The sequence below is a fragment of the Sturnira hondurensis genome, unplaced genomic scaffold (genome assembly GCF_014824575.4).
Source record: "Sturnira hondurensis isolate 20B ecotype Veracruz unplaced genomic scaffold, ASM1482457v3 Scaffold0004136, whole genome shotgun sequence".
Taxonomy (NCBI): Eukaryota; Metazoa; Chordata; class Mammalia; order Chiroptera; family Phyllostomidae; genus Sturnira; species Sturnira hondurensis.
Window position 1 is genome coordinate 53626706 of NW_028076767.1, and position 19799 is coordinate 53646504.

Genomic DNA, 19799 nt, shown 5'->3' on the forward strand with positions numbered 1-19799 from the left:
CTAAGAAGCATGAGGGCATTGGTCAACCATCTAAAACAGCTACTGTCTATGGTAATCACTGTCTACACCTCCAACCAAAGCGGGGGAAGGAGACACAGGCCCTGACAAAGGCTGTAGGTTCATTATGACACAATTCAAGCACAAAGAAAAATAGAGTGATGCAATATACAGCCATATGTCTACTACCCAGATTTCTCAAAGCTTAACGTTTTGCTTCCATGTTTGCTTCAGATTTTTTAAAGAAATAAAATGTTTCAGACGCACATTTCTGCTGTATAACGTGTCCAGCTCCATCTGACCCCACCGCTCTTTCTTTCCTTAGAAATAAGTTCCGTGTTCCTTCACTCAAGTGTTTACTATTCTCATGTTTATTTTTGTACTACCAAATTATATGTATATCCATAAATAATTACATCATTTGGGTTTACAAGTTTAATTTCTTTTTTCTTCAGAGAAATTTTTAAAATTGTTGTTCAAGTACAGGTTTCCACCTTTTACTCTTACAAGTTTAATTTCATATTATCTCTACAGTTTGATATTATGTTTTTTAATTATGGTAAAATCTACAAACAAAATTGACCATTTTAGCCATGTTTAAGTGACAGTAAGCACACGCACGTTGTTGTACTCAGTGTTATGTTCTTTTAGGCTTGTCCATGGAGAGACACGGGGCTCCCATTTACTCTTTCCATGGCCATGCATGTTCCACTAAGTGTATTTGCTGCATCTGAGGGAATCTGACCTCTTCTACTGGGCAACATTACAAATGTGCAGCCGTGTACATTCTTGCACACATGTTCTCTACTCAGGATCCATTTGTAGAAGTGAAGTCCCCAGGTCACAGGGAATGGCATCCTCAAGTCTCCTGGGTGTGTCCAAGTGGCTCTCCAAAGTGGTTGTATCAGTTACTTTCCTACTGACAAGGTGGGATTGTGACACCCCCCCAAAACTCACCACACACTTTTAAGTTACTTTTTTGACGGTAAAACTAACATATTGTTTGAAGGAAAGAAAAGAGTAGGGATACAGAAAAGCACAAAGAAGAAAATAAAGATCACTCAAAACTCACCACTCAGACATAGCTAACCATTCTTGACATTTTAGAATAAGTCTTCTCATTTTTCTTTACATGCATTTACATATTTTAACATAATTAGCATCATAGTGTACATATTAAGTATTTTCTCCTTTTTGAATGAGTTTATATATTTACATTCTTACAAAGGCATAAAAATTGCATTTAATTATGTGTCAAACAATCACTTTTATTGACAAGAATAACTGAATGAAATCAAGGTCATTCCACCAAATTCAGAATTGTGTTCGCTGTACTTATATGGTGGCTGCTTTAAAATAAAAGCAAACTTGCTCTCCTCCTACCAGCAGCTCCCGAACATCACAATTACTACATTTTTACTTACCAGGTTACTTTTGATACTTGATGACTTTTTACACCTTTATGTGGCAACTTTAATAGGACCAACAGATTATTTTTGGTATATGTTTTTATATCCCCCTTTGTGAGGACTCCAACACCTGTGAATAACACTCAGTTTCTCCAAAGGCTCCTCTGTGTACTGCACAGGCCTCAAACCTGTATAGTTTCCCTTCTCTACGCTATCTCAGAGCCCCACAGGATGCAGACATTCCTATTCAATTCAGTTACTCATATGCTCCCTGAAGTCTTTCCTGAGGCTGCAATTGGCCACTCTGGCCACCCCAGATTACAGCTATGCTTAAAGGAAGCTCACTCTGACTGAGATCACCCTGCAGAAGTCTAACTGCAGAAGCCTAGCAAGCATTCTCTGTGTGGCAGAACCTATCAAATAGTTACACTTGGCATCAAGGCATGACAGACAAGTTAATGTGATAGCCCCCTGGACATAAGAAGAGTCTGGGAGTATTATATATTTTAATTTTGTGCCTAGTTATCTGAAAGAGCCTGAAATATGCTACAAAGGGAATAGTAGTAATTCATTAATGACTTAATTGCTCAATATTCTGTTGCCCCTGTATATTCAATGTTTAAAAAGTAAAGAAGAAATTTTAGAAAAAGAAAATACTGTCCAGCTTGAACAATTTGGGCATACTTCATTCACTAATTCAGGGTTGGCATATTTTTCTCTATAGAATTGCCAGATTGAGCACAGAAAAATATTGGATGCTCAGTTAAATTTGAATTTTGAATAAGCAACAAATAATTATTTAGTATAAGTATGTCCCATGTAATATTTGGGACCTACTTACTAAAAACTTGAAAAATTTACTGAAAACTGGGAAAAAACAGTGGGTAGGGATGGAGAATAATGAAAGGGGAGGGATGGAGATTTTACTTCGATCGGATCTTCAGGGAAGACTCCTTTCAAGAAATGATTATGTTGCCATTCAACGTTTGTGTGTACAACATAGGAGCTCCAAACTAGGGAGCTGCTTGAATGTTTGCAATATCCCTTAAAAAACCCACCCAAAGGGCTAGCAGATGTGGACATACCATTACTCACATAACAGGAGAGTGCACCGATGGCGGCAGGTCAGTGCAAGAGAGACCGCACCTCCTCCAGCCTGAGGCTCATTATAAGGGGTCCCAGACAAAGGCAGTATAAGTCCGGGTTGCACAAACCTACATATGGTCCAGAGCTACGTAATGTCAGTGTGTATGTACAGAAGAAAAAGGTCAAGAAGCAGTCACAAGACAGGAAGCCACTCCCAAAACAGGATCAGAAGAGAATTATAGTCCATTTCCAAAACAATGCATATTCTTCTGGCCAGGGGCCCCCTGATCAGCCCTCAGTCACAGGGGGAGAAAGGGCTATATCCATTGACCCCACCCTCCACTCCAACATTCCTCTTCTACCTCATATTCTTCATGTTAATTCTTCGGATAGAGGACCTGTGCAGTAAGCATGCTGGCACATTGCATTTACATACCACTGGTAAAAAAGATACAGTAAAGTCTACACCCTAAGACTAAAGGTGCAATGCAGAAGCCAAAGAGACCCAAGAGGAAGGAATGCCACCAATAGTCTGTAGCAGTCAATACCATAATATTCTTGTGAAGGGTTGCTGGTATCCACCCCATGAGTTGCAGTTGCATTTTCAGTCTCGTTTCTGCATTCAGTACACATGGGTATGGGCTATCATACTTCTACCTGTAATGCTGACAGCCACCCTGCACCATCCCAAACTGCATACGTGAGCTATGGCTTGGTGTGGTTAGCCTACTCTCTCATGAGGTAAAACACCTTCTCATGCGTCTGTTTGAAGAGAGGGGTCAGAAAAGTTCAAGATTTGCAGCCAGTCCCAGCATGTCTGGTTCATAGGGTGGATCCACCATAACAGGCTGGCAGAGGCTGTGGTCAGGAACTCTCTACAGACCCAACAGTCTGAGCAGTGGTTCTTAGCAGCCAGCATTCCCATCCATTGGGGGAAGGTATTGCCTCTGCAGAATCCAACCAGACAATCCCCAAGAACCTGACAAATAAACCAAGTAAACAAGGTCATAGTATACATTCTATGAAAACAGAAAGAACACAAAGGTTAATAAACACAGAAAGCCATAAACCAGTTTATAAGTCTGCAAGAGTATGAGATAAGAAGAATTCCAAATGCAGGCTTTTGATGAAATGAAATCAAGCAGTGACAACCTGATATATTCTCTTTATCTGTAGTGTAAATATCTCTGGTGATATCATCAGGTGCTCAGGTAAATTCTGTATGGTTGATACTGCATCAGTATTTCTAAATAATTCAAAACCAAAGGATGAAGGAAAAATGAAACAGTAGTTAGAAAGAAAACTGGAGAAATTCAGGATCCAGTCTAATTCACAGGTGAGGAATAAAATTTTACAAACAATTCACTGAATTAGAGTATACTTTCCATAATTACATATAACAGACTTTATTGAAACTTAATTGTCCCCTAATATCACCCTTGTTTTTTATCAAAGAGCCAAATCAAGACCAATTTATTCACTGTATTAAGTCCAGTTTCAATTTGGCCTGGTTATTTGTATAAACACAACAGGAATAGCAATTGATCATATAAGCTTTCTTAAATGTACTTTGCTGGAATTCTGTAAGGAATTCCCAGATTGAATTTTAATTAGCCCCTCAGGACTGGGAAGCCAAGCCACATAGCTGCCATCAGGCTTTGCCTACAGTACCTGCAGTTTTGGGAGAGTTTTTCAAGTTCTTCAGGTCCCCAAAATGTCTTGAAGTTCTTACCATGTCATCTTTCAAGAAAGTAACCTTTGCTTCTTACCTGGAAAGACTTTCACAAACCACATGACCAAGCAAGGTACCAGTCCATTTCTCCAAGCAGCTTTTATTTACTTCAAAGTCAATTTAACTCCTTACAGCTTTCTTATGACATCCAGAGTTGAGGCAAGACTTCTGTGATCATGACATAACAGACAAAGATTTTGTTGATAAAAATCACTTTTGGCAACTGGCTTTATGTGTCTTCTTATAAAGAAATCAGATTTCTATTGGATTTACGCAAACATATTGCTATGGAAAGAACAATACTCACTTGTTAAGAGCTTCAAATTCCAGAGGGATCATGTAGGGAGAAAAATATAAATGCCTCAGTACTCAATATTGATTATGAAAGTATATTTTACCGAATTGTTTTAAGAAACAGAAAGTTTTCTTATGTCTGAAAAACAACTGATTTAAAATTAGTAGTATTTTTCAACAAAAAGTTATAAAAGCCACAATTATATTTAGTTTATTTTGTCCTATAACTAATTTATCCTATTCTAATGCAAGGACTTTTATAGTTCACCTTAGAGTTCAGTCTGGAGGCTCCTGTAAGTCTTTGATAAACAATTATTATTTTGTACATATTTCCCTAATTCTTTAGAAAGGGCACCTTTTGGCAAGGGGCTATTCTTCCAAAAACTTAAGAATCCCTCTAGTTAATCTAGAGGAATTAGCAAATCTATATCAGAACCTGTTAGCCTGGCAGCCATGAAAGAAATTCAGGCTAGAATGAAGATAGAGTCAGAGAAAGCAAGCATATTACTGTTAAAATTATAAAGCTGAAGGTTGAGCAGTTTTCAAGAGGAGAAGGTATATGCAAAAGCCCTGAAGCAGTAAAGGACTCAGTGTTTAGTGTGTTTGAGAAACTGAAAAAAGGCTAGTCAGTTGATGTAAACCAGGGTAAAACAAGAGGAAGTGGGAGAGGTAGGCTAAAACCAGACCATCAGTCTTGAAGACAAAGGGTAGTAAGTATGGTGCTATTCTGTGGGTAACAGACATTCAAAAACACCACTTTTATTGGTGAATAGCAAATAAATGTCTTAGGTGTCAACAAAATATTGAACTACATTATAATTGAGAACACATTCTGAATTATGGATATATAGGTGTAAAAACATAACGCCTTTATTTTTCAAATTGCTTTGGCCCTTCCTGATGAGACCATACTACACCAGCAATTCTTAAACTCTGGTGCTCTTTAGAATTGCCTGTGATGCTTTCTAAAAAACCCAATAGCCAGGCCACACCCTGAAACAATTAAATTGGCATCTCTGAGTGTGAGACCCAGGCATCAAGTTCTTCCAAATGTTCCCTGGTGTAGCCAGTCACCTGTTAAACTTGTTAAAATGCAGACTGACTCAGGTCTGGACTGGGGCCTGAGATTCTGCATTTCTCACAAGCCCCCTGATGCTGCTGATGCTGCTAGTCCACCCACCACACTTGAGGTAGGAGGGCCTGTACCTCCTTAGCAGTCCTTGTACGTACACCTGTTTTTTCTGCTCCCCTTCATTGTGTTCCTAGTAGTCATCTTTCAAACTTTTATTTCCTGCCATTTGGTCTGCGAAATAAAAAAGCATGCCAGTGAACACAACATGGCTTCCATTTTAAAAGAGCTCCCTAAAGGTTTCGGATTTGCCTTCACCAGCAAAGGTCTGTAAATTCTTCTCAAAAGGCCAGGTAATCTTATTAAGAGATGATCTGTGGAATCCTTAGTAACAAATATTCCAAGTAGCCTCTTTGTTCTTTAAGTCTCTATTCTCCAATGCCTCTCTGTACTTGTTTGTCTCAGAACAGTCACACACGGTGGGTCCATTTGTCTTTTCTTATCACTCTGTTACTGCTGCCGGGCGCTTGAGCACTCGTTCAGCTCTGTACTACAGCTTCTTGGCTGACAAGATAATTACATTCCCTGGCAGACTGGGAGAAAAAACAGGTAGTGCTCAAAAGTTCCAAAGCTGAAGCCGACTACTAGTCATTGCCGGTGCAGACTTCAAGATCAAGCACCTGATCTAATTAGCACACTCCCATCCCTGCCTGCCTGACTGTGGAATGCTGACGATTGAAAGCCTGAAGGCAAAGCAAATATCAGGCAACCTAGAGACAGACATTCCCCATACCTCATGCCAGAAACAATTACATATTCTTTTTGGAATCTTGAGTGTCCAAGTAACACTGCCCAGCCTGGGGGTAAACTTTTGCATAATACTGGGAGCCCCCCATTTACCAACAATGAACGTGAGAATCAGCCAAATAAAACCTCACAAGAATGAAAGACCTCACGCTAAGAAAGCCCTCTGAATGTTTTCAGAAGAGGGCTTATTTCAGCAAACCCAGCCCAGCCTGCCCCTAGCTCTGGAAGAAGCACACTGCTTGACAAACGCAAGGTTTCACCAGCAAAGAGCTATTTTCCTTTGACCAGATAAAGAGCACAATACAGTCCCCCAGGAATTTTTTTTTTACCTTTATGGTTTCATTACTTCTTACATTTCTTTCAAAAGATAGCCTTTCATTTTGAAACTGATTATGGCCACCTTTTTTCTTCCTTTCTTTTTGCTTTGGGTATGAAGGTATTCTATAATCTCTAAGTCCCTACTTGTAAATGCAAGGCATTATTATTGTGACTTTTAATGAGACTCACCCTCAATAGCTGTTGGCACTTGCACCAGGTTCTTGCAGGGCCTGGTGCAGCAGGGTGAGCATTGTTTCTACCACTTATTAGCTCTGAGATGGTGCAAGGTACTCACTTCTCCAGCTCACACTAAGGGTTTACAGGTTAAAATGTCAAAAGAACTCAAGCAGAGTGTTAGGGACTGAATTGTGTCCCTCCCAAAAGGTACGTTAAATTTTTAACACCTAGCACCTCAGAATGTGACTTTACTTGGAAATAGGGCCTTTTGGATGTAATTAGTTAAGATGAGGTCACAGTTGGGCAGGACTGGCCCTTACTTCAATATGACTGGTGGACTTGGAAGAGAAGAGGCGCAGACAAAGACACAGGGGAAGAACACCACGTGACTGTGGAGGCAGAGACCAAAGTGATGTGTAGTCAAGTCAAGAAGTTAGGAAGAAGCAAGGGCAGATTCTCTCTTCAGGTTTCAGAGGGAGCATGGCCCTTCTGACACTTGAATCTCAGACTTCTGGGTTGCCGAACTATGAGATAATCATTTGTGTTGTTTCAAGGGTCCCAGTTTGTGGGACTTAATTACAGCAGCTCTCAGAAGCAAATACATCCAGTTAATATAGGCTTACTTGTTAACCTCTCTCAGGCTCACCTATGACATCACCAGACCATGACGCCCATTGACCATATTAGGCATCTCCCACCAGCAGCCTGGGTAAGAGATCTGGCTCTAGGGCCGGACAGGTGGGTCCAGCTCTGCTACTTCCTGGCTGGATGACCACGGGCAAGTTAACAAAATTCTTTGGGCCTCAGTATCTTGTCAGTAAAACAAGGATATAACGATAACTAAATAATATTCTTCTTTGAAGAATGAAAGAGATGACGCTGCTAATTGCGAGTTATTCTTTCCCAGCTGATGGTAAGAGGAGAGTTCTGGGCATCTTTAGCCCTACCAGCAGCATGGGCTCACTGCACCAGAGCGGCAAGCTATGTGGAACTGAGGAGATGAAGAACGATGTATTCCCTTTCCCAGGCATTCCTGCTGCTTCCCCAAGGCTGGGTCTGAGTCCCCATGACAACACATCCTCTGGGAGGATGTGTCCAAAGGCAGGAGATGCTTGGGGGTGTCGGGAGGCTTTGTGAGGACCTCTGCATTCTGTTGTAAGGCCCTCTAAATTAGTAACTGTGTCAACTGCTCATGAGGACTTGGTTCTGGTCTTACTAGACAGGGACTGGCCCTGCGAGGGTCCGCCTAGGGACAGTTGTAGTGGGTGGGTTCTTGACTTCATGTAGAAAAGATTTCACAACCTGAGTCAGGTGGCTATGAGGATACATTTATTAAAGCTGAAGACAGTGTAACAAGGAAAGACTTAGCGTAGAAGAAGCAACAGGAAAATCTGGGCAGGGCTGCCTTAGCTCACTGGGAAGTCATAGAAATGAGCTTTGGGACAGGTCAGGCAATCATCCTGAGTCAAGCTGCCAGCTATCTATTGTCTTAGAGTTTAGGGCAGAGTTAAGGGATGCATGCCTGTGAAGAAAGAAGTGGGGGAAGCAAAAGGGAAAGGGAATGGCAGGGGTTGCCCCGCCAGAGGGAGAGTGTGAGCACTGAATCCTTTGTCTTGAGGCTTCTACCTCTCTTTCAGGTGGGGATCTTTGGGCTGGTCTCAGGGGAATAACTGGTTTCAGCAGAATATCAGTTTTCAGGTGTGCTCTTTCAGGGTCATGGTCTCCACTGATTGGTCAGTGACAGGGCAGTTCAGTCACTGCAGCTGGTTCTGGCTTTCCCACCTGGTTTTCTGCTTTTCTGGGCCTGGATGAGGCCTAGATGTTATCTCTAGGGGGGTGACATTTTGTATTTGGCTGTAAATTGCTCCCTGACACATGTCTCAGTTTCCCTATTTCATTTGCCAGGAATTTTCCTATCTGTCAGGCCTCATTTTCACATATTCTTTTGCCTCCTGTACATCTACTATTATGAAGATGGTTTTTCCTTGTTGATATAGAAGATATTTTCTTTTTTCAATAATTTTTATTGTTGTTTGAACACAGTTGTCTCCACTTGCCCATCACCACTTTCCCCTCCCCCCCCACCTCCCACCCTCAGTCCTACCCCAGTTTTGGCTTTGTCCTTGGGTCCTTTATACAGGTACCTTGATAACCTTTTCTCTCTTTCCCTCGTTATCTACCTCCTCCATTTACTCTGGTTACTGTCAGTTTGTTCTTTATTTCAATGTCTCTGGCTATATTTTGCTTGCTTGTTTGTTTTGTTGATTAGGGTTCATATGGTGTTTGTCTTTCACTGCCTGGCTTATTTCACCTAGCGTAATACTCTCAGTTCCATCCATGCTGTCATGAAAGGTAGGAGCTCCTTCTTTCTTTCTACTGCATAGCATTCCATTATGTAAATGTACCACAGTTTTTTGATCCACTCGTTTACTGATGGGCAGTTAGGTTGCTTCCAGCCCTTGGCTATTGTAAATGGTGCTACTATGAACATTGGGGTACATAGGTTCTTTTGCATTGGTGTTTCAAGATTCTTAGGGTATAATCCTAACAGTGAAATTGCTGGGTCAAAAGGCAGTTCCACTTTTAGTTTTCTGAGAAAACTCCATACTGTTTTCCACAGTGTCTGCACCAGTCTGCATTCCCACCAACAGTGCACTAGGGTTCCCTTTTCTCCAAACCTCACTGACACTTGTTTGTTGATTTGTTTATGATGGCCATTCTGACCAGTGTGAAGTGATAACTCATTGTGATTTTAACTTGCATCTCTCTGATGGCTAGTGATGCTGAGCATATTTTCATATGTCTCTGAGTCCTCACAGAAGTTGTTTATTCTGGTACCAAATCAAATGCAAGTATTACAGGTATTTTCTACCACTTCGTGGCTCTTTTTTCACTCTCTTTAAGGCATCTTTTCAGAACAGGAATTCTTAATTTTATATTCTATTTATCAATCTCTTTCTTTATAGGTAGTGCTTTTGGTGTCCTACTTAACTCATTTTTGTTTCCCCTCAGACAACAAAGATACTTCCCTCACGTTTCTATAGTGATAAATGTCAAAACAGTGGTTAGGGTTTTAGGGAAGTGATAATGAGGGGGAGGCAAGGACACTGGAAGGAAGGGAGGGTTCCAGGGCACTAATTATGTGCTGTTTCTTAATCTTGGTGAGTAAAATGTGCTTGTTTTCTTTTTAAGTATTCATTGGACTGTATACTTATTACTTCTAACACTGTGCTTGTGTTATATACTACTTTTAAAATTGTGGGAGGGAACAAGAATGCACAAACAGGAGCCACTAACTAGAGAAGTACAACATGATGACAAAAAAAGAAGTACTTTGAGAGATTAGAGGAATATTTGTAAACAGATCATTTAGTATCATAGATTCTGAGTCTTGACAAGCCAACCTTTTAGTAAATGTATTTTTCAAAATACACTTAGTAAGTACAGTTTAAGACCAGAGAACTGATGTTTGTTAATAATATAATGTTGAAAATAAACAGAGCTGAGCATAAAATCCCTCAATATTAGTGAGACAGAAAAAGTTAAGCAAGCAGCCTAAGGAGAAGGAGCAGATTGCTCTAAATATTTGGTTTTACAAATTATTTATTAGGATGTTGCTAGCAGATACATGGGAAGTCCAGCTCTGTTTCCTGCCCTCTGATGAGGAGCATGAGTAGTGAGGTCTGTATAAAATGGTGACTAATGTGTCTGAGGTGGTAAGGAGTTTTTGAGACAATAGCAGAAAGATCACAAAAGTAGGACGAAGAGGTCCAGCAGAGTCACCATCCAAGGCAGAAACCCAGTCACAATACTAGTCAAGGATTCAGTTAATAGTAAACCATATCCCAGAACACAGCCAGGATCTGAACCTGAAGATAAGAGCTAACCCAACAGGAAGTACGGTCAAAGCAGGAAGGAAGGTCACTGTCAGGAGCCATCCCTTCCATAGGCAGGAATGCCAAGGGGAGCACCAAAAGCAGCCAAGGGTGTGCCAAGGTCTTCAGCCTGAGATCTGTTTGTTTGTTTGTTTGTTTGTCTGTTTTTAATTAGGAAAAAGCCAACCAACAGCCTGTCCATGGCTAGCTGGTAGAGCAAGTGTGTCTGCATGGTTCTCTGCCCTCAGCTGAGCAGGTATACAAGCCTGACAGTCGGTTCTGACAGCCAGACATGGAGACTTGGAGTCAGCATCTGAGAGGAACTCGGAGTGTAAATTCAGGCACTTCCTTAAGTACCTATTCGTGGATGCCTGCCCGCTCAGTGACCTCCTATTTCTTAACATCTGGCCTTGACCGGAGATTTCCAGGGAGCAAATGTAGACTTCTGGGGGGACAAAAAAGAAGTCTTTTTTGAGATGAGGGCAGAGTGAACAAATAAATAGGGTTTGACAAAGGAAGTAAAAAAAACTAAGGCAATCAGAAAAAAAAAACCAACCTTGCAAACATGGATGAAAAAAGCAACCTCAGAAACTCCTGGGTGGCATGGTGGGGAGGAGGGGAGAAAATCCATAATTAGCATAAACCTTGGACAGATAGCAGGGGATTCAAACCCAAGAAATTCAAGCCCAAGCATAAGAGTCTGCATTTCTCATCAGCTCATGTAACATCGTGTTTTCAGAGTACACCAGTTTTAATATCCAACAATCATCTTTTATAGGTACAATACTATAATTTACCACATCCAGGCATGCAAAAGCACCCTTTTTCTAACATTAAACATGTTTAATCAGGACAATTTATAATAGCACTTTAGGGATTTAATGAAAGAAAGGCATCTGACACATGATATTTACAGTAATCATAACACTACAAGATTTAAAGTATAATTTTTTACAGTGTTAGACCAGGAAGCCAAGTTGTCCATGTTTCCAGTTAGTTATTTGCAATGCTTGGGGGATGGGGATAAGGATCCAGAAATTAATTAACCGTTTTCCTCTGCACAGTTGTCAGTGTTATCACCGTGCACCGCTGCTGGCTGCCAGCTCCTTCTGCCCTGGCTCTGGTGGCAATCAGCAAATACAATTAGGGCTAAAGCACTTGTCCTAATAGCCAACCGCCCAATGTCATACCACATGCAGGATCATAATTATGCTTCAGGAAGGAGGTGGATTTGGCTTTGTTAACCAAGAATTAACCCAAAATCTGGAGGCCACTTGAATTAGTGCTTATGGAAAATACCCAGCACACCTCAGCCTCTGGGTGCCAGGATTTTCCAAGGATAGCAGTTTTATGCAAAGTTAAGAGCCTTGACACCCTTTTTCAAAAGGATCTAAATGTTTCCTCATCAAGCTCTGAAGATTCCCTCTGCTTTCTCTTCTGGAACTAGTCTAATTTATACACATTCCAGCTCCACTTGAGTGAAACTCAAGTTCCTATTTAGGTATTTGCTGTTAACCACAAGCCTCATGCTTCATGGACCTTTTGACATGTGTTTATTCAAAAAGGTAAGTTGATAAAACAGGGCCTTCCTTGTAGTTGACAAGTTCTACCTGACTCAGGGAAACAGAGTGGGGCCCACCTCAAACGGGCAGCAATATGGGGCACAGGGTAACGGGAAGAATGTTACCTGGATTACTGCCCACAGCTCCTTCAGTAATAAAACACAGCATCAAGGCACAGTAAGAGCTGACACTCTCAAGGATTCAGATTTCCATCAAATTCAAACTGAAACCCAATCATGAACAATGAAATAATAGGAACATTACAAAACCCATAAATTAAAACAAAAGCCCCCCTTTAAATACAAGAGATGTAGAAAGTTTGGACTTAACCCAGGCGACCACCTCTAGCCAGTGCTAACATCACTGACCTGTTGTAACACCACCCTGGATGTATCAGTTCCTCTCCTTGGTCCCCCTTCTCCCGATTTATCCACTTAGTATCACAATTATAACTGAGGATAATTATTAATTCTAAGTAAGTTTTGTGTATTTCCTAAGCTACTTAAATCTTCTGTGGAACAAGATTGGATATTGTGCTTATCCAGGAGATGCCCTAAATCCTTCACTCAAAGCTTATTTCTATTTTCTATGTACAATCTTAATAAATTCAGCCATTTGATTTCATAGCACACAGCAACTTAGAAGACCTCATCTGACAAAAAGAGTGATTGTCTCTTCTTGATGTCACACAGCGTATTAAGCCTACTTAATAGATGCTGGTACAATAGTAAAACAGGAAATTGGTAGGCAAGTGATAACTTACAGCATAACAAGAACATAGAAACTGTTCAAAAACGAATAAAAGAAGCAACAGCATAGCAGTTGGGACCCACTCAGTATAGGAGTGATCTGTCATGGATTTTAGAAACCTTTGGTGATTATAGAGCTACAGTCAATATAAGTGTGACTCTTATTTCTCCAAGAAAAAAAAAAGTCAAAATATGCTTTGGACTCTTTATTTAAGAAGATAAGGTATATACAGTATACTTTAGAAACCTTTCTGTCTGAAAATAGTTTTAAACATAAACCTTAAGGGAGGGTTAATTTTCAGCTATCTGGAAAATTCCCTTCTTTGTAATGCTTCATTCCCTGGCCAAGCTCAATACCTGGAGTGTTGAAGAACTCTTACTGTGAGCCTTTCTCGGGTGGGAACCACAACTCAGGAGAAGCGGTGTAGGTGGAGAATGCCGACTCGCTCAGTGGTGATGAGTGCAGAACCACGGCAGGCTACTGACATCCCAAAAGAGCGCCCATTACCACTGGGAAGGGGGAAATTCACAGCAAGCAGCTAATAATTTACTTTTTTTCCATGCCAAGAGATTGACAATTAACACCCGTGGACTAAATGACTTACAAAGTGACCTGATGGCGGTGAGGGGCCCGTGTGTACCAAATCTTGGTTTTTGCAATGTTTCAAACGAAAGGAAAATAGTTCCTGGTAGTACGCCCAGGATTTTCTGGACAAAGGATATACGTGTTACTATTATTTGAGACTTGTCTCCTGTCGTGAAATAAATCACATCCGTAGACTAGAGCGATCACTGACACTTGATTTCCCCAGCGACACCCTGGCCTGTCCATTTCCCACCTGGCTGCCAGACGCAGCACGCAGGAGGCAGGGCTACAGTCGCAGAGTAAGGCTTGTTTACCCTCAAGGAGCCTGTTGCCCCCAGCCAGTTAAATAAAGGCGCTCTCAACCAGCAGGCGGAACCCCGCACTTGACGTTTCTCAATTACAGTGAGCAAAGATTGACTTATTCTTTTCTGTTTACAGAATTATGCAAAACTCATTCCTGGAGCCACAGTAGGGCTACTTCAGAAAGACTCTGGAAACATTCTGCAGCTGATCATCTCTGCTTATGAAGTATGATGTTTTACAGTTGGCTTCTGTTTTTTTGTATTTCTTTGATATCCAAAAAACTGAGGTGTGTTTTAGGCAGTTAACTGCACTTTAGTTTGTTGGTGGAGGGAATGCTTTTTCAGAGAAAAATCTCTGCATTACTGCAGCCTAAGTATGAATTTTGTTCATTTTATTTGCAGATAGTCTTCCTGGGAGGTGGGCCCAAAGGTAGAAAAATCATACACCTGATCATAAAGTTGAGGATGTTTTTATAACAATAAGCAACAGCACAGTTTTAAGTCTACTGAAAAGGATCCATGACTCACACAATTAAGCTCCCTTCTTCCTTGCCTGAAAAAAGAAAAGGAAAAAAAACAAGTTTAAATTGCCAGCTCCACAAGTTTAATGAGACTACATCATAACTTGAAAACAAAACAAAACAAAATCGGACCCACACACAGAGCACACCGGGAGCAACGCCACTTTGCACACTTTGTAGAGTCTCTGCTTTCAGGAACCAGGGAAATTTTCCATGTTATGTATATTATATTTGTATATATAATAGATATGTATAGTTTTATAATATATATACACATATATATTTTTAGCCTTAACTTTGTTCATTAACTTTGTACCTGAGGACAGAATTCCTCTCCTAAAATGACATATACACCCACAGAGTTGCTGTGTTTTCTTTCTTTGTCCAGCTCCATAACTCAGTTTATCAGCAGTAGATGGACAATTGCCAACTCTTTGTAATTTTGCATCCGAAATATTATCCTTCTTTCTTGCATTTACTTTCAAGGTGAAAATACATACACACACACACACACACACACACACAGTGAGGAAGGTTTAAATTAGGACAAGAATGAAAAAAGTAAATTTTTATAAAGAACTAAGCTCTAATATTTGCTCTAGAAATAGTCACATAATACCTAATGAATACAATTCTAATTTTTGATATTTTAAAATTACGCTTAACTCTCATATGCACCCTATCCCAATATTTAGCATTATCCTGACCAGTTTCCTTAACTACATGGCATTTCAGAATCTTTGGGAAAAATCTGAGAAGACTTGTAAAAATAGGTGTGTCCAGATTCCTCTCACAGATGTCTCAGAATTTTAAGGGAAGAAGAGCAACATATTTTGCAAAAATTCCCCAGTGGTTTTTTAAAGATTTTATTTATTTATCTTTAGAGGGGAAGGGAAGGAGAGAGGGAGAGGAATATCAATGTATGGTTGCCTCTTTTGAGTCCCCTGATAGGAACTAGCCTGCAACCCAGGCATGTGCCCTGACTGGGAATCAAACCATGATCCTTTGGTTCATAGGCCCATGCTCAATCCACTGAGCTATACCAGCCAGGGCCAAAATTCCCCTGTAATTTTGATATTGCCTCATCAATTTTGAAACTCACCTTCAGTGGGAAAAGCAAAGTATTCCTGCTCAAATACATTTCCTCAGAGAATAAAATATAGATATGCCCATCAAAATTATAATATGGGTTTTTTCCACTCATATTCTCAGAAACTTCAGTTTTCTTAGTTCACATCAAAAATTAATCACCACGTTAGCTCATGCTTGAAATTCTTCCAGGCAGGAAAGCTTGTCAACAACATACGAAAAGCCTCTCCTGCCTTTACACAGTAATGAGAAGTTTTAATATGTAGAATAAAAGAAAATCACATAGCAATCCTTCACTGAATTAGAACACACTATTTTCTCTAACCCAGTTCTCTCAAAAGTGATCTTCCACTAAGGCCACTAAGATCTTCAAAGAAATTAAGCAAATTAGAAAACAGTGAATTGTCAAAACTATTTCCCTCTCTTATCTAACTAGCCTGGTCCATGTCCCTGCTTGCTCGGTCAGAGACATGTCTCACTCTGTGGTTACAAATCACTTACACAACTTACAAGGCTACTGCAATCAAGGCCTCACATGTCTGAAGTGAATCTCCTGTCCTTGTTCTACTGTCTCAGTCTTGCTCTGGAGTTACAACGGAAGCTTCATGATTCACTGGATCAAGTATGCAACAGATCTTGGCACCACTTCAAATCATTTTTTTATTCTGTTGTTTTTAAAGGTATTCTGAAAAGACATTCAGATGTGAGATCCATAGACTAAATTTCTTTCCAGTCTATAAAAGAAAAAGAATGAGACTATATTGAGAGAGAACAGGAACTGCTTCTGACTGACTTCTAGTAAAGCAGAGGCAGAGAATTTGTTGTTTATAACCAGTGATGACGAACTTCAGCTCAATATTTTACAGTGCCGTATTGACATAAAAAACCTTAAATAGCAGATGTGCATTCATGTGACTATCATTCACTAATTTTCTTCTTTCTTTAAGCACATAATAAAAGCTACTGAAATATTAATGCCCCCAAAGCTAAGTTTCTCTACTGATATTTAAGGTCCAGAAAGGAAGTGACTTGGTTTGTTTCCTTTTGACTGGTTCATGGTAGATGTCCAATAAATGAATGAAGAATATGATGACATATACAAATAAACATGTCCTTTCTTTGGGAAACTCACATTAAAATACTCCTGGTGAAATTTGCAATATGATATTTCAATTATACAGTGTTGAGAATTTCATTTTGGTCAGATTTTGTCACCCCCTACTCCAGATTTCTGTCATCTACAGACTTTCAAAACACATCCATCATTTCTCATTTAGCTCCTGACTCGCTGTGCTACTCACTGTCTTCAGCACTACTTCTGTCTGAAGGATTTCAGTCTGCATGTGTGTATGTATTTGTGTGTGAAATTTTTCCTATACTGCCCTCTCAGTTTCTTGAACTCTGTTCCAACAATGATCTTGTCCACTTACCACTGAATTACCTTCTCGTATCTTCGGTGTTTTGTCCTACTTTAAACCTTCTCATTGCCAATAAACTCCATAATCTCAACTGCATGCAACCCATTCCTGATCACCACTGCTTACCTATCTTTTCAACTCATTCCTACTATTTCTCTTCAGCTCACTCTTAATATTTCTTTCAACCCATCAGGATTTCCAGTTAATTGATGCCCCCCCCTTTATATTTATTTCCTCATCTCCTTCATGTTTCTCTTGCCAGGAACCCCAGCTTAGGTTCAATCATTATGTTCACCCCTTAGACACACCTTCAACTCCCCTGCCCCTTATTGCTCTTTTGAAGTTTCTTGGCCAAACGTGGCGCTCGTTAAATCCTACCATCCACTCACTCTGCACGGCTGAATGAGAATGGAAAAAAAATATGCAATGATGCTAACGAGTCTCGCTTTAGACTCATGATCATGGATGGATCTTAAGCGAGTCCCGGCAACCAGGCTGCATTTCTGTAGTGTATACCCAAGGAGAGATTTCTAGGAGTCCGTTAATATGTGAGTTGGCAATCAGGAGAGTAACCTGAACTCTCCCAAACATACTTCACTAATAGTTTACTCCTAAATTCATAGTAATTCCATCCTTCTTCTTGCTCGAGCCAAAAAGCTTGAAATCAGCCTTGACCCCCTCTTTCTCTTACACCACCAATGTCGCTCAGCAGAAAATCTTGTTGGCTCTGTTTAGAACCTGATTCAGTCCCTGCCTCCGCTGCTCTCACGCTGGTCAAGGCCACCATCCTCATGCACCTCAATGATCAAAAAACCTCCTAAAGCCTACTTCCCATTTCCACCTTTGGTTTCCTGTATTCTGTTTTCACAAAACAGCTAGAATTTTCTTTTAACAACACAAAGTCTATCATATCACTCTTCTGTACATAACCTTAACTGCTTTTCTCATTTCATGTTGAATAAAAACTGAATTCTTTATTACAGCCCACTAGGACCCTCCCAGATCTGTTTCCCTGAACCCCATTACCTCTCTGACTTCACCTCCTGTTACCGCCTCTAACTCTCTGCTCCAGTGTAGCAGCCAGTTAATTGATGGTAACAATAACAGTACAGCCCACGTCTCCTTGCTGTACCATTCCCAGAGCAAACCAGACATACTCATGTCTTAGGGTCTTGCATTGGTTGTACCCTGTTCCTGCAACACTCTTTTTATGGTATCCAAATGGCTAATTTCTCTTCACTTCCCTCAAATGCCACCTTCTTAATGAATCCTCTCCTGGCCAGTTTTTTAAAATCACAGCCTACCACCCCTGTACACACTCTCCTACTCTTCATTCTCCCTTGCGTTTTCTATAGCATTTATCACCTGCTAGCACGCTATATAATTTTCTTATTTATTATGCTTTCCTTCTTTCTTGTCTTCCCACTTTGGCACATAAACTACAAAAGGTCAGCAATTTTAGTGGTTGTGTTTTCTAAGAACCTAAATCAGTGTCTGGCACTCGATAAATATTTTCTGAATGAATAGACTTAAACTGTAATTAGTTGAAATGAAACAGATTCAAAGAGTAAATTTTATTGCTACACTAGCAGAATTTAAAATCTTAAGACATGATAGAAATAATCTTTAGGACTGAGTAATGCCACTCCAATCTCTGTGTGCATATTCTGAAGAGTTAGCCTACGTCCACCTGCTGAAGGAGGGACAGTGTGGGAACACAGCCAGGGAGGGAGGAGGAGCGGCTCAGTCAACAACTAAGAATTTGGAGGAAGGCAGTCTTACTACACAGGTGGCAAAATTATACTTAAGGAAAACTGGAAGCTGAATATGCTTTCAAAATCCCAGCAATGAAGTGAGTATAAGAATTCAAATCTTATTAGATGAACTCAAGTATAACCATTCATAATATTTCCTAACTTATATTATTTTATTTTTATTTTTAGTAATTGGGCTTTGTCCCTCAACTACACACTTTTATTTATTTTTTAATTAAAAAAATTCAGCTACAGTTGACATTCAGTATTATATTAACTTCAGGTACACAGCATAGTAAGACATATAACTTATACACAGACATATAATTTATACACAGACATATAACTTAAAGTGATTCCCCCGATAAAGTGCTATCCAACCGACACCACACATAATTATTGCAATATTATCGATTATGCTCCCTATGCTGTGTTTCACATTCCCAGGACTATTTTGTAACTACCAATTTGTACTTCTTGCCTTCATCTTCTTCACCCAATCCCACAACCCTCCTTCCATCTGGGGACCATCAGTTAGTTCTCTGTATCTGAATCTCCTTGTGTTTTGTGTGTTCATTTATTTTGTCTTTTTGGATTCCACATACAAGTGAAATAGTATGTATTTGTCTTTCTCTGTCTGACTTATTTCACTGAACATGATACTGTCTAGATCCAACTATGTTGTTGCAAATGGTAATATTTCATTCTTATAAATGAGTAATATTTCACTGTACCTATGTGTGACTTCTTCACCCACTCATCTATTGACAGATGCTTAGGTTGCTTCCATATCTCAACTACTGTAAATAATGTTGCAGGGAACATAAAGGTGTGTATATCTTTTCAAATTAGTATTTTAGATTTCTTCAGATAAATACCCAGAAGTGGAATTCTTGGGTCATAGGTAGATCTACTTTAATTATTTGAGGAAACTCCATATTGCTTTCCATAGTGACTGTACCAATTTGCTATCCCACCTACAGTACACAAGGGTTCCTGTTTCTCTACATCCTCGCTTATTGTTTGTTGATTTGTTGATGATGGCTATTCCAAT

The 19799-nt window shown here is 40.0% G+C and overlaps 1 protein-coding gene across 3 annotated transcripts in view; it reads left to right on the top strand.

Moving 5' to 3' along the window:
• The window catches only part of ITGB6 (integrin subunit beta 6), a 154484-nt gene that overhangs the window by 97844 nt on the left and 36841 nt on the right, over positions 1 to 19799 (top strand). For all 3 annotated transcript variants that reach the window (XM_037044604.1, XM_037044605.1, XM_037044606.1), the window contains one exon: positions 14100 to 14189. In XM_037044604.1, coding sequence (XP_036900499.1) covers positions 14100 to 14189 — 90 coding nt within the window. The remainder of the gene's footprint in view (positions 1 to 14099; positions 14190 to 19799) is intronic.